This window comes from Macadamia integrifolia, chromosome 11 (genome assembly GCF_013358625.1).
Source record: "Macadamia integrifolia cultivar HAES 741 chromosome 11, SCU_Mint_v3, whole genome shotgun sequence".
Lineage (NCBI taxonomy): Eukaryota > Viridiplantae > Streptophyta > Magnoliopsida > Proteales > Proteaceae > Macadamia > Macadamia integrifolia.
Window position 1 is genome coordinate 5,141,535 of NC_056567.1, and position 24,938 is coordinate 5,166,472.

At 38.3% G+C, this 24,938-nt stretch overlaps 1 protein-coding gene across 2 annotated transcripts; it reads left to right on the forward strand.

The window, feature by feature from the left end:
* LOC122093527 (protein PAT1 homolog 2-like) lies at window positions 1-24,882 on the forward strand. Of its 2 annotated transcripts, XM_042663874.1 has the most exons (5): window positions 1-486; window positions 1,446-1,591; window positions 3,476-3,532; window positions 4,941-5,010; window positions 22,434-24,882. In XM_042663874.1, the coding sequence occupies exons 1-5, from the start codon at window positions 405-407 to the stop codon at window positions 24,560-24,562; spliced, it is 2,484 nt and encodes an 827-aa protein (XP_042519808.1). In that variant the 5' UTR covers window positions 1-404; the 3' UTR covers window positions 24,563-24,882. The 2 variants fall into 2 exon arrangements, with proteins under 2 accessions (XP_042519808.1, XP_042519809.1); XM_042663875.1 differs by lacking the exons at window positions 1-486; window positions 1,446-1,591; window positions 3,476-3,532; window positions 4,941-5,010 and adding an exon at window positions 18,932-19,281.
* The last annotated feature ends 56 nt before the right edge of the window (window positions 24,883-24,938 follow it).

Genomic DNA, 24,938 nt, shown 5'->3' on the forward strand with positions numbered 1-24,938 from the left:
CTTAGCCACATCTACTCTCTCTCTCTCTCTCCTCCGTTTCTTCTCTCGCTTGTCACCGTCGTCTCTCTCTCTGCATGTATGTTCTGTGAGCGTGTAATCTGGCAATCGTTATCTTTCGTCCGCCGTTACTTTTCACTGCTTTAATTTCGGAGAAAATCCTCTTTGTTTTATGTGGAAGGACCCTTTCCTGATGAATTTCCCTCCCCATTTACTTCACAGATCTTCCCATCCATTTCTCCTCATTCGGAGATAACCCTAGGAAATTTCAATTTCAAGGGTTTCTCCGTCTGTGTCTTTCTTTGCTTCATCTTCCCTTTTCTTCTCTGGGGGTTTCCAGTTTTAGGATTTTTTTTTTTTCGTTTTGTTTGTTTCATTTTTAGGGTTTTAGTTCAAAGTGTATAGTGATGGATGGATTTGATGATGGGGGCGGTATTCAAGACGACCCTGCATCCAAGAGTTTCAAGGGATTAGCAGAGACTTCCTCAGGTCAGCTACTTGTTTCTATCTCGATCTATGCCTTTTTCTTTCTGCTCGAAATTCTGCTGTTTATTTTGTTTTTCTTGGTTCTAGTTTGCTTCTAGATTCGGGTTTTAGCTCATATGGTAGTTATTGTTTTCCATTGCTCTTTTTTTGTGTTTACTGTTTGATCGGATTGCATTTTCTTGCTCCTTGCTATGTTTATGCTTGAGTTTGAGTTGCTGAGTAATTTATGGTTTCTCTTAGTCTAGTAGAGCTTTGGTGGGTCTTAATACATTCGAATAGCTTGAAGTCTGTTTCTGTGATTCCTAGAATTGCATATGGTAATTGGGATTTGGGGTTTTATGCTCCATGTGTTTTTGGACGACTTGGTTTCTAGTTTGAAGATTGGGGTTTCACCCCCCTTGTACTAGTTAGATTGTTTATGCAGTTTTACAGTCTGATGCATCATTCATGTTTGGTAGAGCTTAAAGAATGTATAACTGATTCATCGAGAGATGCATTCTTGTTTCCAAGGCCATGAAGTTATTTAGCTGACGGGTCCTGGTTCTGATACATGTGGTTACTTTGTGTGGATGTCATGTATTTAGCAAGCTTACAGTCGGCTTGTTGAATTCAGTGAGTTCTAGTGCTGTCTCTGGTTTTCTACCCTGTGACTTTTTTTCGGTCATGATTCTGCATGAATTCAATGAGTTATACTGCTGTTACTGATTCTATTCCACAAATAATTTTTTTATCATATTTTTTCTTTTGGTTAATCGGGATTTTTCTTTAGTAGGATAAGTTGTTGCGTATTGACTGTTTTGCATATGAACATAATGTTTTTTTTTTTTTTTTTTTTTTTTGCATATTCTTACTGCAAGACTTTACTTCATTCTAGCTTATTTTTCAATGCAAAGATGGAAGGACAAAGTGTGATAAATACAAATTTGTGGATCTCAGGTTAATGTTGTTTTACTGTCATGCAGGGAATGCACTCTTTGACGCATCGCAATATGCATTCTTTGGTAAGGATGTCTTGGAGGAGGTTGAGCTGGGAGGATTAGAAGATGAAGATGATATCCGTTTTGGTGGGATTGATGACGAGGAGTATCATTTATCAGATAGAGAAGAGGTGGCATTTCTGCTTTAGTCTGATTTGTATGTTGCAGGGATGACTTTAGAATTATCTCAAGTTGTATATAATGTAACATATTTTGGGCTTTCCTTCAAGTGAAGGTTATATGATAAGCTCTATTATTTGTTCCCATAATACGAGTTATCTATCTTGTGATATCTGATCCTGTTTTGGTTTAAAATATTATTCTAAATCTGTGAGATGCCAAAGAATTATGCTCTTGCTATTCTTGTATAGTAGATGAGATCAAATTAAATTGGTCTCTGTCTTCTTGTGTTGTATGATCTATTTGGAGTACTGTATGCCTTTTCCTTTTTCTTAATTAAGATGGAAATTTTAATTCAGTTATACTGCTGGCTGTTTTCAGGTTTCTTGCACATTAGCAATACATTTTTTTTTTCAAATTATATTTTTTGAGTTATTGCTGAATTAAATTAATAATATTTTGTTTGGATATCAGTTTTTCTGTTGGGTTGTTAATTGCTTACAGCGATAGTGCTTGGGACATTTTATCTAGGCAGTGGCGTTCGTAAATCCACATGCCAAACTAGGCTTTTGACAATGAGAATTGGTTATCATGTTCATTTTAGTCTTGGAAGTGACTGCCCTTGTAAATTTTTATATCACTGGCATGTTGACTCTACTCATCTGTTGCTGTTGTTGAAGGGCCACTGTTTGTCATTGGATTTTCTTATAAGTTCATTGTTATAGTTGGGGCAGTCCTCTTATGGTTTGATTTGTGCTTCTTTCCCATCTTTTTTTACCCTCTATTTCACTGATTAAATGCGGAATTAGCTCTGAGATTTGCTTTCTGCATGTGTTTATCTTTCTTACAGCTGAATTTTGAATTGTTTATTGGTTGCTATTTCCTTGTTTCTGAGCTCCTGTATCAAGATCATTGAGATAAACTAGTAACTAACCATGCTGGTTATGGTGTTTGAGCTTCCTTGGTATTCTGATGTCTATTCTTTATCTGTACTGGCTTCTGGGTGTCTTTTTTCTTGGGCTATTTGATTCTCTCATTAGAGAATAATTTTCAAATATGCGTTCCTGCAGCCTCTACCTTGTGTATTGGTATTATTTGTATGAGTTTGAAGGATCTAAGTAATAGTAGCGTTTGATTGTATTTAGTTAGCTTGGGTTTCAAATTGTTCTTATGTAGAGAGTGAGTGATAGACAGGCATTGGGATGTCTCATGTTTGAATAAGTTTCTGTCACTCGAAATTTCAAAACTATAATACCGTTTGAATTTACTAGCAACTGGGAAATATCTCATCTACTGATGTTGGGAATCAGACACATGTTCTTTCTTGTTTTGTTATATGTCTCGTGTTTGGACTTTGGACAATGCTTTTCCTCGTAGTTTTTTCCCTTTTCATATAATAACTAAATATCTTCTTACTTTCTAAAAGAGAAAAAAGTGGTCGGTGCATTTTTCTGGGTCCTGCAGTTACCTGGCTGCTTCAGTGCTGGGGACTGAGCTGGGCAGAAATGGATATTGGGACTGATGAATGAAGCGTGGGATGAAAACTAGTCATGTGTTTTATTCATTAAGAATATGTTAGTGTATTCAGGCTTTGCGCTTTCAAGGGAAATATTGTAGTGTTTTGTGGTCTCATGTAGCTGAGCTGATCCTGTGAGATTTCTTCTGTTGATGTATTCTAAGCATGAATGCTAGTTTCTTTATGAAGTCCTAATGTTTTATTTCTAATCTTCAGTACTTAGTAGATAGAGGATACTTTGGTACACTGAACTTGTCATGCTGTTCTTATCCTATTCAGAAGTTCAACTCTCTGCCTTTTCTAGTTGCTAAGATGTTTCTTTTTGAATGTACGAACTACCATTGAACATTATTGTTTTTTTTTTTTTTTGGATTTGCAGGCTGAAGGTTTAGGATCTCTATCTGATATTGATGATCTTGCCAGTACTTTTTCAAAGGTTGCTTTTTTGACCCTGATATGATCTAGAATGAAATGCAGACTAAATAATATTTATTGTTCTACTTGAAAAATGCTTAATATTTGCGCTTTTTTCATCTCCATACTATGTAAGGTTAAATTGTTCATGATCTTGAAATTATCTTTTTTTATTTCTATCAACACTAAGGCCTTATTCTTGTAATGGGAAAATTTTGGCTGTTTCGTTGGTCTTTAGTGCACTCTTTCATTACATGTGATTCTGCCCTGTGTAAAATTGTAATATTTTCTGGAAGAGACTCCAGTGTCTGCAGTGTACCAACTACCATCATCATGTCAGTGTATGAACCTAGATGTTTCTTGAAACTTGAAAGTTTATATTAGAGGTTTGATATGATATCATTTGTTGAAATGACGAACCTTGCGATACCTTTTTTTGATTGAAAATTTCTCTGTTTGATGGTGTATATTCTCTTTATTTCTTCTTATAATTCAATGTCCCCATGACTGAATGGAGGTATTATTTGACTAATATGCTTTTCATGATTATTTGCATTTTCTGAACAACCAAATTTTATCCTTCTCCGACCTACAAAAGAGTACGAGATGTTCTTTTTTTTTTTTTTAATATATTTTTATTGAGAGTAGCTGTCATATTGTTTTTCTGGTGTTAGTACTGGACATAATTGATGTATAACAGTTCCTGGTACTTCCTGCCACTAGATTATACCCATTAAGTGTCCTTCCTGGTGAATACCTTTACTGTTGAACAATCAGTCTCTATAACTCTAGTTTAAAACGGAGGGAAAAAGACAATTTCATCAGTCTCAATAACATTAGTTAAAAACAGAGGAAACAAAGGCAATTTCTTGTCAACCTATTCATAAGCTTGGGAACTTCACCATTGGACATAGCGGTGGGGTGTTAAATCTCTGTGTGACGTACCTTTGATTGACCCAGCTATTGGCACTGCTGTATTGAGTGTATTGATTGACTCAATTATAAGGAATGCATTCAACTAAATTAGCTAAAAACAGCATACAACTTAGGAATCTATTTCCCTGGTCAATTAATCCTAATTATATGAGGTTTAGGTCTGGTGAATAATAGAATGGACTAGTTCAACTGACCTTAATGCAATTCTTTATCCTTTGATCGTTAGTTTTCACTTGAACAATTCTCCTTTTAAAAGCTATATAATAATCCTTCTGAGTAATTTTTCGTATGCTTTTGATAATCATTGAATAAACTTTCTTTTTGCAACATTTATAATTTGTTTTTTTTTTTTTTTCTTTCAGGAACATAGTATTTTATTTCCATTTGCCCCTTTATGTCCTGTATCTTCTTATAGTGTTTTTGTCTAAGTTTGAACTGTAGCTTCCATAGTTGGTTATTTTTTATTCTAAGTTAGTTGATATGTCTGACTACAGCTGAACAAGGTCGTTAATGATCCAAGAAATGCAGGAGTTATTGGTGATAGGGGATCTTTATCTAGGGAAAGTGAGTAAAATTCTTCCATCTATTTTCTCACTGGCCTATTCTATGAAACTGAAATTGTCATGGAACTTGATTCCTCTGGAGAAGTAATATTGAAATGTTCCTCTAATCTTTTTCTCTAGCCTTGCCTATTAACAATTGGTTTTCCCTGGTTTATCCCTTTACTTGTTTTCTATGTAACAAGATTATGAACGCAAGGAGGATGCTGGATGAATGGAGGAGAAGCATTGTAGTTTAGATCTACAAAAAAAAATAAAAATAAAGGTGATATCAGAGATGCAACAACTATAGAAGCATAAAGTTAATGAGTCATACTATGAAACTAAGGGAGAAGGTTATTGAAGCCTATTTGAGAAGAGAGACTCATTTTTTCAGAGAACCATTTTGGATTTATGTCAGATAGATCTATAATAAAATCTATTTACCTATTGAGGAAGGCTCATGGAAAAATATAGAGATAGCAAGAAGGATCTCCATATGGTCTTTATTGACCTAGAAAAAGCTTATGACAAAGTCCCTAGAGTTTCAATTCGGCATGTTCTTGTGATGAGAGCGGTGTCATGTAAATTTGTGGATGTAGTTAAAGATATGTATGTGGGCGTGGTGACTAGTGTGAGATCTGTGGGAGGTCAGGGCAAGGAATTCCTAATTACGATTGAGTTGCATTGGGGATCAGCCTTAAGCCTTTATCTATTTGTGCTCATCATGGATGATTTAACCTAGAGCATTCAAGACGAGGTCCCGTGGTGTATGCTCTTTGTGAATGAGACAAAAGTAGGGATTAAAACTAAGTTACTATTGTGGAGATTAATTTTGGAAACAAGAGGCTTTAAGATTAGTAGATTAAAGATGGAGTATATGATGTGTTACTTTAGTCACACTATGACGGATAATGACATGGTAAAAATTGTGGAGAGATACTGCAAAGTGACTAATTTAGATATTAGTGGCCAACCATAAATAAAGAAGGTGACATTGTGGATGAATTTAGACCGAGAATTAAAGTGAGATGGATGAAGTGGGGAGGTGCGACCGGAGTGTTGTGTGATCGATGCTTTCTTGTAAAGCTTAAGGCCCTGTTTCTTTCACGGAGAAAAGTGACAAAAAGATACAAAAGGGCAGGAAACTTGTACTTGTTTCCCACAAACTACCACAAATATGAGTGTTTAGATAAGTGGGTTGGAAACTTACTAGACAAGGTCGTTTAATGCAATAATTGTTATCTGTTGATGTGACATTTAACTTTTTCCACTACACTCTCTCAAAGTCCTACCAAAATTGGTTGGATTTCTTGGAAAAAGTTGTTTTATGCTTATCTCTCTCATCTTATTTTCTATCTTTCCCATAGAATTCCATCACCCAACTCCCATTTCCTCTCTTTCCCATAAAATCGCACCCCTGCTAATTCCTTCCCTTGTCACCCAATACAAAAAATGTGGGACCCATTCTCACTAGTTTCCCACCCCTTTTATCTGTTAAACAAGCGGGGCTTAAAGGAAAAGTTCTATAGAACTGCTCTATGACCAACTATGATGTATGGGGTTGAATGTTGGGCAGTTTAGAAGTGTCATATAGAGAAGCTTTGTGTAGCAGAGATGAGGATGTTAAGATGAATGTGCGGAAAATCTAGGAGTAACAAAGTAAGGAATGAACATATTAGTGCTGATTTGGGAATTGTTTCCATTAATGACAAACTCCGAGAAAGCCGTTTGAGGTGGTATGGTTACGGAGGCCTTAGGGGCACCCCAATAAGTAGGACTGATTTAATTACGATTGAAGGAGCTAAAAGAGCTAGGGACAGGCCTAAAATGACTATAGGAGAAGTTGTGAGGAATGACATGCATAGTTAAGGCCTTGTCCCAATTATGATCTCGGATAGAGCCTATTAGAGGGCGAGAATCCATGTAACTGACCCTATCTAGCTGAGATTCTCCTAACTTGTTGGGCTGTGCCTCTTTCCTCTTGCTTCCATTTCTACTCACTAATTTCTTCATGTGCCCCATATTTCGTTTGTACCTCAGTTTATCCTACTTTGTTTTGCATGGATCCATGTAGCTAAACCCATTAAGTTGCGATAAAATTGATTTTTTTGTTATTGTTGTACTTGTTTTCCATGTAACCATCTATCTTGGATGTTGAAAACTGGGAAATTATTGTGCTTTGTGATTTATCGGTAATTTCTCTTTGATCTGTTTCTTTTTGAATAATGGTATAGGAAACGGTATTACCTCCAAATAAGAAAATGAATTTGAAGTTCTCCAAAATAGTCGATGTGATGACTACAATCCAAAAAATGATTGGAAAGGAAGTTCTGATTTTTGTCTCACTGAAAATACAATAACATATTCCTTTGTGTTCTTTCCAATGTCAATAGTGTGTGGTGTAGCACTTAAATGCGTAATGAATGGCAGGTTCTGTTGGTGGTGAGCACAAGTGATTGATGCAGATCAAGTAGAGATGCATTTATTGGTACAGAGAAAACCAGCAATAGCATAGCACTATTTCAAAGCTTATGACAGGAACAATGAAAGGGGAAAAATAGGCTATCGGTTAGGTGATGCAAATGCAAAACCGTGGACTGATCTAAATCCATCTGGGTATCCAGATGGAGATGAAGTAGATCCAATTTGGGTCTTCTGGGTAGTAGGATATTTAGGAAGCTTTATTTATTTGGAAGTAATTTTTTTAGTATATTTATTTTATGTTTTTATTTCCAAATAAGGCTTTTTCTTAGAGTTTTTGTTCATACCAGTTTCCTTTTAGGATTTGTTCCCTTGTTAGAGTCTGTTTCTTTTCCTATTTATATGCTTGTAACCATTGAATTGGACAAAATAGAGGAATGAATTGAATTTATGGTTGTGAGTGCCTTCCCTGGCCAAAGAGTGTGCACAATTCTCTTCTTCCCCCCTTATTTCTCTCTGACGATTCCTCTCTTTCTCCCCTGCAACTATGAGTTCTCTTAGGGATTCTTTTTCTCCCCTATCGGCCCTCCACCAATCTGGTATCAGAGCTGAAGGATCCCCATTCCTACCACATCTATCTCTCTTCTCCCCTCCCCAGTCTTCTCACTTTTGCCACAAAGTCTGAGAAAAAAAGTTTGTCGACAGATTACTCAACAAATCCCAATTCTCTCCCTTCTTCCCCTAAAACCCATCCTTATCCCATTAAGTCCACCGAAATCCCAACCCCTTCCGTTTCCACCCCCGTAAAAAAAAAAAAGAAGAAAGAGAAGAGCAACAACCCTTCATTTGCCTTCAATTCCCTAGAGAACAAACCCCATTACCTCCCTTTTTTATTTTTCTTTCTGGAACTTTCATTGACCCCAACCCTCTTTGCGGTTATGCTAGAGCAAAAGAAAAAAAAAGAAGAGGAGAGAGAGAGAGCTCGTACATGATTCGAAGTTCTCGCCACAGCAGTTGACGCAAGATGCCATCCATCACCTCCTCATCTGCCGCCGGAGTTCGTAGAATCCCACTCCAGCTTTCTTGGAATTCGGCTTGATCTCCTATCAACAGAAGAGCCGCCCTCGCTTCCTTGTGGTCTCGTCTCTAAGGAGACCCATGTTGTCGGTTTATGATCTCTCCCAAGTTCTCATTGATTTCTTTATTTCTTCCTTCTATTTTCTTCTTTTTTCCCAGAATTACCCTCTTTTATCTTCTTGTTCACTTTGCCCATATTTTATTTTAGTTTCCAAGTTTGCCCCCTTCCATCCCATACGTGATATACTCTTGGGAGTTTCTAATTCAACTTTCCGAATTTATAGTTTTGCCATCCCATCATAAGCTTCAGTTTATTTACCGTTCTGCGACTCCTTTTATTTGAGCATTTCATTATTGCCATGAATTCCTTTGTGTTCAAATTTAGAGTGCGATTGCCCAGTGGAAAGCTCTCTAATTTTTTAATTGTTGAGAAGGAAATGACAATTTCGTCTCAAGATCTGTGGTGGATATGTTGTCAAAGATCAATCAGATTATCGTTGATTCAGAGGATGATGTATTCGTTGAATTCTCTGTTCCTCAATATTGTGATGGTGTGTTAGAGCAAACACCAAGAAATACGAAAATAAATAGATAATAGATCCGCACAACATGAGATTTAACGAGGTTCACACACTGGTGTGGTGTGCTACGTCCTTGGGTGAAGAAGAAGATGTTTCACTATGCAGAAGAGATATTACACCTAAGCAGCGGTGAGAAAACTCGCCCTGAAACCCTAGCTCGAAAAAGCCCAAAATTACAATGACTTGCTCAACAAGACGATAGTACATTTTACACTCCAAGTCGCGGCCCAACCCCTCTGCTTCCACCACAGATCTCGGAAAAGTTCCCAATCTTCAAAACGAGTCAAGAATTCAAGACAAATTTAACATGTTGCTTTTTGTGAAGTGCTTGATTCACCTCAACACATTATTAAATTGGGTCAAGATTGGTTGGAAGAACAAAACGACACCCTTGATCGTGAGAAAAATTTGTGCATCATCAAGCTTTCCCACATGCATCCGAAATTTATTCTTCACGGATTAGCTGACTCAAAGAAGGCGGTACCAATCGGGCAACCACATGACGAACTAAATGGGTCAACACAAGAGGAAGACTGTCCGAATGGACATCAATGCAATGCCAATTGTTCACCATCATGAGGTCATTATTCCCTATGATTTTTTGGATTAGAATGCAACTCCAAAGCTTCATATCTTAGATTTTGTTTGTGTTGTAGACAATGACCAGTTCGCCCATGCTCGTTAGCTTTATTGTTACCCTTCTACAAAACTCATGGACGATTTTTTCTCAACTGGGGGAGTCGATGCAGATGCACAACCGTGTACTGATCCAAATCCATCTGGGTATCCAGATGGAGATGAACCGATCCCATTTGGGCTATTGGCTAGTAGGATTTGTAGGAAGCTTTATTTATTTGGAAGTAATTTATTTAGTTTATTTATGTCATGTTTTTATTTCCAAATTAGGATATTTAAGATTTGGAGTCGTAAGAGAGTCGGTTCATACTAGTTTCCTTTTAGGATTTGTTCCCCTGTTAGAGTCTTTTTCTTTTCCTATTTATATGCTTGTAACCATTGAATTGGATAGAATAGAGGAATGAATTGAATTTATGGTTGTGAGTGCCTTGCCTGGCCAAAGAGTGTGCACGATTCTCTTCTTCCCCCCCCCCCCCCTCATTTCTCTCCGACAATTGCTCTCTTTCTCCCCTACAACTATGAGTTCTCTCAGGGATTCTCTCTCTTCCTCTACTGGCCCTCCACCATTAGGGGAGAGAGGGAGGTAATAGTTAGAAAAAGTATAGACGGAAGGGAGATCATAGGAGAGAAGACAGGAGAGGGAAGAAGATCATGAGGGAGATTCCACTTAACTTTCTTAAACGAAAATTCTAGATTTCATTCCATTATCAAATTGTAGATTGGGTGTTTGGTTACATTGCTATTTATAAAAATTGAGATAAAATCTCCTAAATTGACCCCACTAATGACTCTTAACCTTCTTAAACTAACTTAAAACACTCAACTTAGAAGAACGCTTCTAGATTAAACTAACTTGCCTACTTGATAGCACGTGGGATCAGCTCAATCTTATCCACATACTTCCTTAAATCTCAACTTTTGGGCTTACAAAAGAAGCCCATTACAATACAACGCAAAAAATAACATGCCCAATCTGTAGAACCCAATCATGTGCCAAAAAACAAAATTATTCTAAAGCTCAATTGGCCCGATTGTACTCCGTGAACTGTATCAACACATCTTACACTGCTCCCAATAGTAGTGCCTAGGTTGCATTCTTTTTTAGTTTAGTGCTGATCTATCTCACAGTCCTTCCCACCCAAAATAATTCTGTTGTTATTTCAAATGCAACATGAAATATAGTGTTTGAAATTTATTTAAATAAATTTCTTCTCTGCTATGATGCCAAAGATGTTTTGAGTTGCTTGGGACCTTGGCTTGTACTTGTAGCACTCATAGCCTATTAACCTAAAGCATTGAGGTTTTTGTCCTCTTCTTGGGTTAATCATAGTTAAAGAGGTGTACTGACCTATCAAGATTTTGGGGATTGGCCAATCCAGACCTATCTAATCCCTGGTCTCTAACCCTTGATCCTTACCCTACAAGTTCCCCTTTTAGCTTATGCTTGGGCTGTCAAACTCTGACCTTAAATCTTTTCCTGACTTGCTTGTCCGTTTATGATATGGTTACCTAACTTGTTCTCTCTGGTGGCTGGATTATTAACTTAGCATGTGTGACTTTGTGCTGTTGGTTGGCTTATGGTACCCTGTTAGTTTAAACTTCAGACCTATGGTTAAATTCTTTTCTGTTCTCCTCTCTCTCTCTCTCTCTCTCTCTCTCTCTCTCTCTCTCTCTCTCTCTCTCTCTCTTATTTATCAGCAATAACAAAATAGAATTTTACTTTTCATTTTACCTAATGTATATGATAACTATCGATGTTTTATCGGTATACAACCTCCCTGGCAAAAATTGTATGATCTGTAAAAGAAGAAAAAAATTTAACTGTTTACAAAACATAATGTTCAAGATATCAATCAAACAGAAAGAAACACAGCTGGAAGTAAAACCATTCCTACAGACCCCAGAAAATTCTTTATAAGCTAATTAAGCCCCGAATTGGTCTTATTTTGGTAGTACTTGGTTATGAGCTTTTGTCTTACGTATTTAAATTTGCAGTGGGTGGTTAATTGTAGATCACTATCTCCCGGTGGTTGAGTTATTCATAGACCACAGTGCGCTAATGCCTCTCAGGTGTTTTTTTTTTTTGCTACACTACTATTTTATGATCTGGATGGACTCTCGCTCATGGGGAAGTATCGATTATGAGGCCCAAATTTTTGCTCTTAAGAGGTACATGAGATTAGCGACTTAAGTTAATGATTATTTTAGCTAGTTTAGGATACTTATTAATTGTATAGACTTATGCTTTTATCCTACTTAATTAAGTTGGTATATGAGAGTGATGAGGAGCACTTTTATGAGTCAATGCTAGTGTTCAAGTCCATTAGGTTTCTTATTGGTTACTTAATTTTGTTAGAATTTGTTTTAAGTGTTTGAAGTTTTCTAGGTTTTGTACTTTTTTAGTTTTTTATATGAGGACATAACCCCCTTTCAGAATATGGAGTTGAATAGAATTTTATTTGTGAAAGTGTGTGAGCACTTCTCTCTCTCTCTCTGCATGTTATCATTCATGGGTACTGTTCACAATTCCAAAACAGCCCTCCTATCTTTTCTTTTTCTTCTCTTCTTTATTCTTTCTTTCTTTTCCCATCGCAGGCTGCTGGAATATCAAAACCAGCATGCTCTTAATCTCTGTTTGTTAGGAAAATCTCATTTAAACTGGGTCTGTTTTGCAGTCAATTGAATCATTGGTTCCTAATCTGGGATAAGGATTGGCTGGCTGTATCAATTGGTATTAGAGTTTACCCTAGGCTTCCTAAATCTGGCCGTGGATACCATAGATCCTACCTCTTGTTTGCTCTCAGCTAGGGGTGTCACAGTTGGTTCAGTCTGGTTTCAATAGTTTCGAATTGGTTTAGTCTGGTTTCAATAGTTTCGAATTGGTTTTTTGCATGTGTCGATTCAAACTGAAGCCTAACCGTTAAGGTGGGATTTGGTTTTGGTTTTGAGGTTTTGGCCTGGTTCGATTCAGGTATATATATATATATATATATATAGATATAAAAGAAAATGAATGCTGCTGGTCACGTGGATCCTGCTCCCAGACACAGGAGTGCACGGAATTACCACCCCACACCTTCCTAAAATGAAAAGTCCCATCCATTTTGTTGCCCCTGCATTTGTTCTAATTGGCCCCCATGCTGGTGGAGGGGATACACAACCAGGCAGTGATCTCTTGCCGTTTATGTAATATATATTTAAATATATAAATACATAAGGAAAAACATTTGTATGAGTTTTTCCAATTTTTTTCCTGGGTTGGTGGGGCTTTTGGTTTTGATAAGTCCATTCGGTCGGTCCGGTTGGTTTTTACCGGTTATTAATCGACTTCAATTGGTCTGACTGGTTTGGGCTTGACACCCCTACTGTCCCAACAACTTCAAGTCTTGCCAGAGAACTTACAAAATGTTGAACCGAATTTTGAAGAGACTTTCTGGCTACTTAATGAATTTAAGAGTCAAACGCTGCTCATGTCGAAACTTCTGTTGAAAAACTCATCCTACTCGTGGAACAGTGGGTAGAAGAGCAAGAAGATGAGCCACTAATGATGGAGGACGAAGTGGGATCAATTTTCGTTGAAGAGCAATTACTGTAGAGCCAGTACCCAGCTAGACAACTAGGTAACATTCTTACAGTAGGATCGTTGAAATTCTCTGCAGAAATCTCCAACAGAAACGGTACCACCGGTAGTGGTGATGGTGCAGTAACTACACTTGATATTGGCCTGATGAGATCACACTTTAACTTCATGAACATAAATAATAACACTCTTGTAGTGGGTTTCAATCACTCCACATTACAGTCGTTGTATCAGTAATAAAATAGAAACAAAGAGTAAAACGAAAAATAGAAATTTGGGGGGGGGGGGGGAGAAGAAGGATATGTTTTGGATCGAGTCTCTCACTCTCTCCTGGGCCTCTCACCCATTCATAGGCATCTCACCCTCTCAAGGAATCTCTCCTATAGCACTGCATTTCAGATTTAATGGTTTCAAACAAGAACTCATTTTTTAGTCAAATTGTTGGAGCTGTAAAAGGCCCTTTCTCTTGTATTAATAGCCTTCAAAAACCCCTCTTGCATGGTAGGAACCACTTACAAATTGGAAACAACGACAACAACAACTTAGCCTTTTCCCAACTAAATGGGGTTGGCAACAATTGAAAAATAGTGGACGTGATAAATCTACAAGTTGAACACTGGATCATCTTCCAAGACATGAAAATAGCTTTCGTGCCACTGAAACAAAACTATGATACTCAGCGAACTAGGCTCAGGTTATACCAGTGTATCCTCATAAATCAGAATTCATTACAAGCATTAGAGATGCACCAACTAGAGTGCCATTACAGATCTGTTAGCGCAGTTAGAGGAACCTGTCGACCAAATTGGAAACAAATAAATTAGAAACTACCCTAGATTGCAATCTAATTCCTAATTACATCAAAATAGTAACTGAAACAAAATAAAATCTTGTAACTGAATCGCTAATTAATGCCTAATAATAGAAATAGAAACTGAAACTAAAAAATATCTTCCTAGTAGCCAATTACACAAATAGAATAAGATTTTCAAAATGATCCCATGCAAGTTTGAAGTTGTCTTGGACTTATCTCCCACCCAAGCTGTCCATGGGGCCAACTACAGCTGTCAACATCCTAAAAATCTTCTAAAAGCAAGGAAGTAACCACCCTAAAATCTCTCTGTATAAAGCCAGCTGGGACTCGTGAAATCTGGAAAAACCCTTCACATTAAACTCCACACAGTGCTGGAATATACCTTGAATTATCTCCACACTATGGAGAGAATGGGGCCCACAAGATCTGGTAGACCTTCCACTTTCTCCATCCATGCAACCATCGAACCAATCAAGAAGGCCACACCTGACCAGGTTGTGATGTAGATCCTTTTACTGGTCTACACTATTGCAGGAGAAAGAAGGGTCAGAACCAGCAGCTGGTCCAATCGAGCCTGGCTTGGATTGGCCCAGGCCAGCTACAAACCTGCCCAATCGAACCAGCTTGGCCACTCTTTTAGAACTATTTTCCTCAGTCTTTATTTCCTATTCTGACTTCTATTTTGTCCTAGTAGAAGACAAAACTCCAACAAATGACAGTAACAAACCCTAACCGTCATAATCACTGTAATCTAGGGCCAGAACTACAGTAAACTGAAACTGAGAAATTTGAAATGAAGAAAATCTGTGTAACTCATGAAATATGGCCCATAGACAGATTGTGTGGAGGAAGAATATTGCTCAGATTTTTCCAGAATATCACCTACATTATAATTTGATTAGTTTCCATTTTATTTTGTCTAATTTATTGGGTTTGGGATTTGTTTTGGATTTGGCATGCGTCTGTGAGGTTCTATTTCCCATCGGTTTTGTAGCTGATTTTCATTATTATAATTTATAAAGAAAAAGAAGGGGCTCTACAGCATCCACGATTTGAGACATGAGAAAGCTGGTTTTCAACCATGAGTGTGAGGTGAGAGTGACCTCGTGGGTGAGATGCCCAAGTAAAGAGTGAGAGACTAAACCATCCTATCTTTTTTACTATTTTTCAGTTTCTATTTGATTGTTTCAAGGGTTTTCTGCATATTTAGGATCCATTAGAAGGCTACTTATTGTTGTGGAATTCCCAGAGGTAGTATTCTACAGCTGCTGTGATAGCGGTTGATTGGAGAAGCCCAAAATAGGTCTGTGGTTCTGTTTTCTTCAAATATTCTGCTTCAATTTCAACTCCATTGATTTGTGCATCCAGCGACCAGTTGTTGCTGGTCTTTGGATGATTGAATTCCTACCCCAGAGCCCCCCTTTGATGCTGGTTTGGGTGTAATTAAGATCCTGTTCTGGGGTACTAGAAAAGATTCCCACAATGCCAGTATGCGGTCACTTTTGCACACCCCCTAACATTTGTTTGTTCATCCAGAACATTGAAATGCCTAAAATAGCCCCTATTGGAAGATTCGAAAGGGGAAACCTTCGGACACTCGCATCAGAAAAAGGGCATCGGAGGGAACCCTCTCCCAAATAAGTAATATACAATATATATGTATAAAAGAATGACAAAGTATGACGAGACAACTGCATTCAATTGTTATGTAGAAGATGAGGATTTTTACATGTACTATTACCAAAAAAAGATGCCATTTTAAGTTTGGGAAGATTTAGAGTTTAGATGCACACGTCGTTGCCAAAAAAAATTAATGCAATCATTCAGGTTGATTTTTCACTAATATGGTGATATCCATGCAAAAATCAACACTTAAAATTAATATTTGAGCAAAAAATTCAAAGTTTTGTTACGTAAATGTTCTTGCCCAAATTTTGTTTTGATCCTTGATTGCAAGCAAGCTGTTTAATTTGCAGATGATGATGAAATGAACACTAAATTTTCTTTTTCCAGTATAAGGAAGGAATTAAGTTGACTTTCACCAAAAAAAAAAAGATTAGAATGCTTTTCAGGAGCTCTCGGTAAGTGTTTTCAGTCATGGATTGTGTTATGTAGTTTATATAAGAGATGTATTGAGCGTATTGATAGTTATCAACCATGTGTCGACCTGATTACAGTCGATACATTTTTTTAGGCATCATATCAGTACTGTATCGTATCAGTATGTTGAAGATACAATACACATTGGTTTGTTTAGTATCAGAATATATGGTAGGATACTTAAAACCTCGATTGCTCCTAATCTTGCATTGAAGATCCTCCCAGACTATAAAACTCGAGGACAAGTTTTTTTGAACCGCGGGGGAATAAATGTTGGCCTGGTTAAAAAAATTGTCTTATTTTTCTAGTACTTTATGGGCTTTTGTTTTAAGTATTTTTACTTGTAATGGGCCCAATTATAAGGCCCAATTTTAGGTTCATTGGGGGTACATGAGATTAGTCTCTCAAGTTACGTGTTTGAGATTAGGATGCTTACCAACTAGATAGAGTTATGCTTTTGTATATTTTATAGAAGGATGTACCCCCCTATCAGGTTACACAGTTGAATAGAATTTTATTTGTGAAAGTGTGTGCTTTGAAATGATCTTCGCTACCTCTCTTGTCTCTCTCTTTCCCCCCTCTTTTCTTCATGTTACTGTCTACGGGTACTGTTCAGTCCCAAATCAGCCCTTCTATCTCTTCTATATCTTGTCTTCTTTATTTTTTCTTTGACCATCGCAGACTGCTGGAATATCAAAGCCAGCGAGCTCTTAATCCCTGGTTCCTAATCTGGGATTAGGATTTGCTGGCTGCAGCACTAATGGTTTTCTTCTATTCTCTTCTCTTATCTGTTTAATTTGGCCTTAATTGTAAAGCTTTATCTATTTTCTTCACAATAACAGAGGATCAAGGCATGGGTACGAGTATAAGGAACCCTTTAATCAAACTCTTAACCGAGACATCTTTCTGTGCCAAGAATATTTATATGTATTTTATTATTGTAGTACCCTGTAACCTTAGTCCTATGGGACTTGGCTACAAAATCCTTATTTATCATTAAATATTCTGAGGGCAACCCTGTGCTATATACAGTGACATCCTTGGTAATTTGTCGCAATGAAAGTAGTGTTTGTTTCTTTTTCATATGTTCCCCCTTGTTTCATGTGGCTGAGATTTGGGTTGACTTTTCTCCTTAATGGCCTAGAGAAATAGAACTGGATTAGGAGTTAGGCTTGCCTGTTATTCCTCTCCCCCTTAGGACTTTTGCTTGCTCGAGATCAGTAATGACCAAGTGAGGCATCAAATCTGGTGTGGTGGGGGTTTGTTTGATCACTGGAAGTGTTACTGTTGTCTAATGGAGTGAGAAGTTGCACTCTAGATTACTCATGGAGATGATGGTTGTGAGCCACAAATTTCAACAGTCCTGATGGTTCTTTTGTTCATTGGTAGGTAAGTGGTTGGTTACATAGCCTGCAGTAGGAAGCAGATATGGATGAGGTACTCCTGTCAGGGAGGGTCATCATTGATTGACAATGATGGATCATATGGTTTGTCCTGATTGATATCTTAAAATGGTTGGCTTTTTGAGAATGGGAACAAACTTGAGTTTTTGAAAACAAAAAAGGGACCTGTTTTTGAAAACAGGAAGGAAAAAAAAAAGGTTTTCAACTGTTTGTTTGTTTGTGCACGAAAGCTTTAAGTTACAAAATTTTGCATATGGGGAAATACTTCCGTTATGCCATTTCACATCAAAATATAATACTACCCCAATTTATCTTTCTCCCTCTCCCCCAAATCTTTCTCTTTCTCCTTCTGTCCTTCCTGATTTCCTCAACTATTTTCTCTTTTCTCTCCTCACTCTTTTTCTGATTCCTTTCTCCCCGCACATCCCCCCGTCTCTCTCTCCCAAATTCTTTGGCCAAACTTGGGCAAGTGCTGAGCCTGGGTGGGTCAATATGGGATTTGAGATCCCAGCCTAAGGTTAGGCCGCGAGAAAAAAAAGGGGGGGGTTAAACTGAGGACAAATAATCCTTGTGTTGGGCTGGGTGGGGGGTTTTTAACTAAAATGGAAAAACTAAGTCGACTAAACCCAGTTTGTTTTGCAACAGAAACAGGAAAAATGTTATCATACAGCCCCAAATTACTGCAACATGTTATGGTTGGCTTGTCTTTCGAAATCATTATTCAGATGTCTAATCCTGATCCTAACCTGGCTTAGCTCATGGACAGATTTTGGGAGTAGGATAGGCCAGCTAATGTTTGAAATGGAGTTAGAACTTGAATTTAAAAGGTTTTTGGGTTACAGGAGATATATTACCATTTTACTGCAATAATTTTTATGAAATCTGTAATCCAAAGTGATGCAGTTGGGTGATGGAAGGGATCTCTTTGATTTAGAAATATCTTTTATTTAGTTTCCTTTTTTAGAGTTACTATTGGCATGGTAGATTTTCAATTGAGTGAGATTTTATTTCTGTCTTAGTTTAGATGCAATATTTGTTCCAGTTTCAATGGGGAAAGTAGGTTTATTTTCAATCTTTAAATAGATGTATTGAACTCAACTGAGAATTAGAATTGAATGAAATTGATTAGGGTTTTTTTTTTTTTTTTTTGTTTTGAACCATGGATGCCGATAGGCCTGCAACTCCATCCAGCTCTCTCTTCTGATATTTCTCTCTCTTTATCTCTTCTATATTCTTCTCCCTTCCCCATCGATCTGTTACAACTTTTTTTTTTTCCTTCTGTTGGGTTCCTCCAACTAGTGACAATGCAGCTTGAGAGGAGTGGTCAGATCTTCTTTGATCCCCATCCTTTCCTTTTGAGATTTTGTGTGGTGGTTCTCCACCTGAGGGCGACTGAAAATCTAGAGTTTTGGCTCCAGTTGATATTCCTAAGTGAGAATCGAAGACAAGAACCAGATCTGGTTCTAGGCCTTGTGCTGAACTGAGTTGCAGGTACAGATGTCCAGGTCGCTTGCTGTTTGAGGGCCCTATCTGCCGGAATCAAGAGGTCACAGGATTGGTAGCCCTTGTCTGGAAATTCAGGCCAAATCGTGAAGTGTTAAAGGAGCTCTCTCTCCCTTTCGTTTCCCTGGTTCTACCGCCCCTGTGATGGGTGTCTTGAGGTTGAAGATAACCTCTTTAAGTGAGTTTCTCAAGTCTTTTCTCACTTATTTCCTAAAGTGCCCCTATCTCTTATGTTTAACCTGATTTGCCCTTATTTTAGTTTAAATTCCTAGTTTGTCTTTGGCCATATGTTTGCTCTCCACTGAAGTCATTTTTTTGCTTCCCTTGGTTAAGTTCCAGTTAATTACAAAACTGCCATTCTGTTACTTATTTACAGAACTGCCATTATTCTTGGTTTTATTTCAGTCTAACCCCACTACTATTTTTATTTCCAGAATTGCTCCTTTCTTTTTGAAGTTAATTCCTGTTAAGTCCTTAGTCACTTATTTCTCTCTACAAAGCTCCTAAATTTTACCAGAAATTACATTATTGCCCCTGGTTTGTCTGGAGTGAACTATTTGGTTCTTTATTGGGTCCTAAGCGATCCGATTTCAGTCCTTGGGATCCGGATCCGGATCCGCATCACAAAGCCTATGTCCAAAGTTACCAACCAAAAAGAGGGTGATGGAAGTATTCTTTCTGAAGAGAATCAATAACTCAATTGTGTATATAATCTGCATTAATCTTGTTTTCAGCTCTCACAACATGTTTGTGGACTTATATTATTGTGTCATATGTACTACATTTTCCGAGCCCACTCTAGGTAATTTAGCTAAGCTTAACTCTTGTTTTTAGCTCTCAAATGGATTAACTGAATTCAGGTCAAGATAATGGGGGGCTGGGCTTGCATTTGATTTGAAGCTAGCTTGTTCATTGACAATCTTAATCATAGTTGCCACGGCGACAAGGCGAACCAAGGCGGTAGAGGGTTGTCTAAGCGCTTAGGCGAGAAGGCGCCCGCCTTAAGGCGAACTAGGCGAACAAGTGTTATTTTTTATTTTTCCTATTTTATAACATTATTTAGTAAGTTATATATACATTGTATCATAAAAAATCAAGATTAAGCCACATCAAATCATTAAAAATCAACATTTAGCCACATGGCCCACATCAAATCATAAAAAATTAACATTAAGTCATATTAAGTTATAAAAAATCAACATTTAGAGAAATGATCTTATTCTATAATAAGTTTGACTTGTCAAATGATTTTATTTTTACATGAGACTTTTTGTATTAGTTATAACATAAAACCAGCTTTCTAACAAGTCTAAGATTACTTAAATCTGAGTTGCAATGACAAAGTTATGCTTCAATCAAACTTATTTTTAAGTGCGCGAATACTGTTAAAATCGCCTGAATGAAAATAATTTTATGAATATCAAAGCAAAATATTTTTTTATCGGACTTTTGGTTTTTAGCAATGTTTTAACATGATAGAATTTATAAAATTTTCATAATTGAGAAAAACTCTAGCATTTAAAAGTTGAAAATCGTCCCTATAACCAAAATCCATTTTTTGTTCTTGGACTGGGGGGTTGACTTTTTATCCTTTCGGAATTTGATTTTTAAACTATTTTTATTGGATTCAAATAGGGGGTATTTGCTTATTTATGAATAATATCTTAAGTAAAAACATTTACTTGAATGATATTTGGCATAAATAAGTGCCGAAACACAAGGCGACATGTAGTGCAACAAGGCGGCTGTCGCCTAGGCCCCAGGCAAACCGCCTGGACGCCTAGTCGTCGCCTAGGCGACGCCTTGACAACTATGGTCTTAATAGTTTAACCGCCCTTCTAATAGACAGATTTATTTACTGAATAATTTTCCAGTCATTGAAAAGGTGGCATAAGATGATCGAAGTTGTTTAACGAAGGGGTTGATTTTGTTTTGAATGGTAACATCTGCGACATGTCCATGTACAGTGTCTGCTGCAGTAGTGCTATAGTGTCTGGATCGGCATGACCCGATCTGGAAGCCTAGACTGAGATGAACCAGTCATAAAACAGGTTTTTGGTCCAAATGGGGTGTAGGAGAAAATGTTGTAATCTTTTATTTATTTTATTTTATTTTATTCTGTTGGGTAACATAGGAGATAGTTTCCTAGTTAGTTTCTATTTCTATCATGGAATTTAATTAGGAATTTATCTTTATTTAAATGCTTGTAATCCAATACAGAAGAGAATACAAATATTGAAATTGAGTTTCGTTTGAGTTGCCTGTGTGGCTTTTGGGTTGTGGGTGTTCCTGATTGCTCTCTCGTTCTCCAACTACTTCTCGGGTTAGTTTCTTTTATTTTCTCCTTTCTTTGTCTCTCTGATGCCTTTGATTGTTTCCTACTCTTCATATTTGTATTTCTCTTCCATCAAGTTTCTGAAATGCTGCCAACTTCACCTGTACCCTGACCTAAGGTTAGGAACTGGTTTCATCAGGGAGAGCTTGATCTCTCTCAAATCGAATTCTTTTGACCTGAACTTCTGGGGTTTGAAACTCACCTTAGGGCTGACCAAAACCATTTAACTTGAGACCCTAATATTATCCCAATCATGAGATCTAAACCAGAACTCAGGCCTGGTTTCATCTTTCTGCCAGCCATGGTTTTATTTGATTGCTGTGGATCTCTGTGTTGCGGAAGGACTTGATGGTGTGATGGATTTACTAGATTAGAGAGTTAGCAACACTTTTTCAAGCCCATCTGGGCCTATTTTGGTTTATCTTTGATCAAATGAAACCTACCCCATCTGAGCCTATTTGGTTAACTTTGATCAAACGAAACCTATCCTGTTTACCACCTGTCCTCTATCCTCGTCACTATTTTACGTATAATGCCTCACCTTCAAAATTACCCTTAAGCCCTTGTAATCTTAAGTTACTTCTGTTTGTCTCCCATCCTTTTGGAAATCTGAGATACGTTCTCCCATCCTAAGTTTAATATCCATTCTGTCCCTGCCCTTGTTCATTGTTACTCAAGAGAATTCTGGACTTCAATTGTTTGCAGTTTTGCCTCAAAAATCTTAATTTGAGTTAAGTATTCTTGTGGGCTTCTAATGATTCCAATGCAGGGTTTCACAACCTGGGATTGCATCAGTGCCCCTAAGGTGCCATGCTCCCTATTATGTCGTTGGAATGCTGCATATTGTTGGAAGTCTCCTATCTTTTTGGGTTATACAGATCTAAAGTGGAATTGGTTTTTGACTTGATATTCTAGAATGCTTGTTTTCATGTATATTTCTTTCTGCATTTTGGGTTTAAAATGTAATTTTTAACTCTACAAAATTCTCTTTTCAGGTTCATCTGCAGCTGACTGGGCACAAGAACCAGATTTTCCCAACTGGTTAGATCCACAATTTTTTGACAGAGAAAGTGTTCAGGAAGGCAAAAGGTGGTCGTCACAGCCGCATCCTTCATCTGGTCATGTTGCGGAATCAAAACCTTTGTATAGAACATCTTCGTACCCTCAGCAGCAACAACAGCAGCTTCAACATTTTTCAAGTGAACCAATCTTAATTTCGAAGTCATCTTTCACTTCCTACCCTCCTCCTGGTGGCCGATCTCAGCAGGCTTCTCCAAACCACCATTCACGCCACCTAAACATTCCTTCCCTTACCGGAGGATCTCAGATACCCTTCTCTGCACCGAATCTCGCTCCTTTCTCTAATCCTCAGATTCATTTATCTGGCTTGCCTCATGGGCTACATTATGGTGGAAATATGCCACAGTTCACCCCTTCAGGCCTCCCAATCAATAGCAGGCCACAGAATCACTGGGGAAACCAGGCCAGCATGCTTTCTGGAGATAATTCGAACATGTTGAACAACTATTTGCAACAACAATTGCCTCATCCAAATGGGTTTGTTCACCAACAGTTAATGTTGCCACAGCAGCAACAACAAAGACTGCATCGCCAGGTTCAACCATCTTTGGCCCATTTTTCACCTTTGCAGTCACAACTATTTAATAGTCATTCTTCTCCGCCTCCACATGTAATTAGCAAGTATGAGGCAATGCATGGAGCAGCTGATCTGAGGGACCAGAGAATTAGATCGACACAGAGAGGAAGACAGAACCTGCGGTTTTCCCAACAGGGCTCTGATAATAGTAGCCAGAAAAGTGATAATGGTTGGCCACAGTTTAGGTCGAAGTATATGACAGCTGAAGAGATAGAGAGTATTCTGAGAATGCAGCATGCTGCCACTCATAGCAATGACCCGTATATAGATGATTATTATCACCAGGCTCGTCTTGCAAAAAAATCTACTGGTTCGAGGCTGAAGCACCACTTCTGCCCAACTCACCTACGGGATCTGCCTTCTCGTGCACGTGCTAATTCTGAGCCGCATGCTTATCTACAGGTTGATGCACTTGGCAGGGTTCCATTCTCTTCCATACGCCGGCCTCGCCCATTGCTTGAGGTTGATCCTCCATCTGGTTTATCTGGGGAAGGCAATGTTGAGCAGAAAATTTCTGAGAAGCCTCTGGAGCAAGAACCCATGCTAGCTGCCCGCATCATGATTGAAGATGGACTCTGTCTTCTCCTTGATGTGGATGATATTGACAGACTTCTAGAATTCAATCAGTCACAGGATGGTGGAGTCCAGCTGAGGAGGAGGAGGCAGGTGCTGCTAGAGGGGCTTGCGGCCTCTCTCCAGCTGGTTGACCCACTAGGCAAAGGTGGACATGCAGTTGGGCCTGCCCCCAGAGATGATCTTGTGTTCTTAAGATTAGTCTCTCTTCCCAAAGGACGGAAGCTCCTCTCGAGGTACCTCCAGCTCCTCATACCTGGGAGTGAGCTTATTCGGATTGTTTGCATGGCAATTTTCCGTCACCTGAGGTTCTTGTTTGGTGGCCTTCCCTCAGATACAGGAGCTGCTGAGACAACAATAAATCTTGCAAGGACTGTTTCTGCATCTGTCTGTAACATGGATCTTAGTGCTCTAAGTGCTTGTCTAGCTGCAGTGGTTTGTTCATCTGAGCAGCCTCCTCTCCGCCCACTTGGTAGCACCGCTGGAGATGGATCCTCAGTTATCTTAAAATCTGTTCTTGAGAGGGCGACTGAGCTGCTAACTGATCTTCAGGTGGCCAGTAACTACAGCATGTCCAACCGGGCTCTTTGGCAGGCATCATTTGATGCTTTCTTTGGTCTGCTCACAAAATACTGTATGAGCAAGTATGACAGTATTGTGCAATCATTGCTTATGCAAGGACCACCAAATACAGCTATTATTGGATCAGAGGCAGCAAAAGCTGTTAGTAAAGAGATGCCGGTGGAGCTGCTACGAGCAAGTCTTCCTCACACTGATGAGCACCAGCGAAAGCTTTTGCTGGATTTCGCACAGCGCTCCATGCCCATCACTGGATTTAATGTCCATGGTGGTGGCAATGGTGGTCACATAAATTCTGAATCGGTGCCAGGTTAATAAAGAAGTTTATGGAAACATTAGTGTCCTGGTTGGTTAGCAGCTTCTTTGCTTGGCTATTTCTGACAGAGGCCCATGATAGCGTTTTGTATGTAGCAATGCACCGAAGTGGACAGAATGGGGAATTGATACCTGCTTTAGGAGTTAGCTTATTGCCTCAAGATCTATTTGTTTACCTTTTTTCCTCTTCTCATCTTGTTCTTTCTCTCGCTTGCTCTTTTTTTTTCCTTGGTATAAGAACTTGTAGTTATGTTCATGTGTATTATGTTGAAACTCTTTTTGGGGAGTCTGACTGGAAGTTTTTCTTCTGGGGAGCTTAATTTTGGTGCTCTGTGTTGGAAAACTTGGAACTCCAGAAAAAATTCAAGTTGTAGGG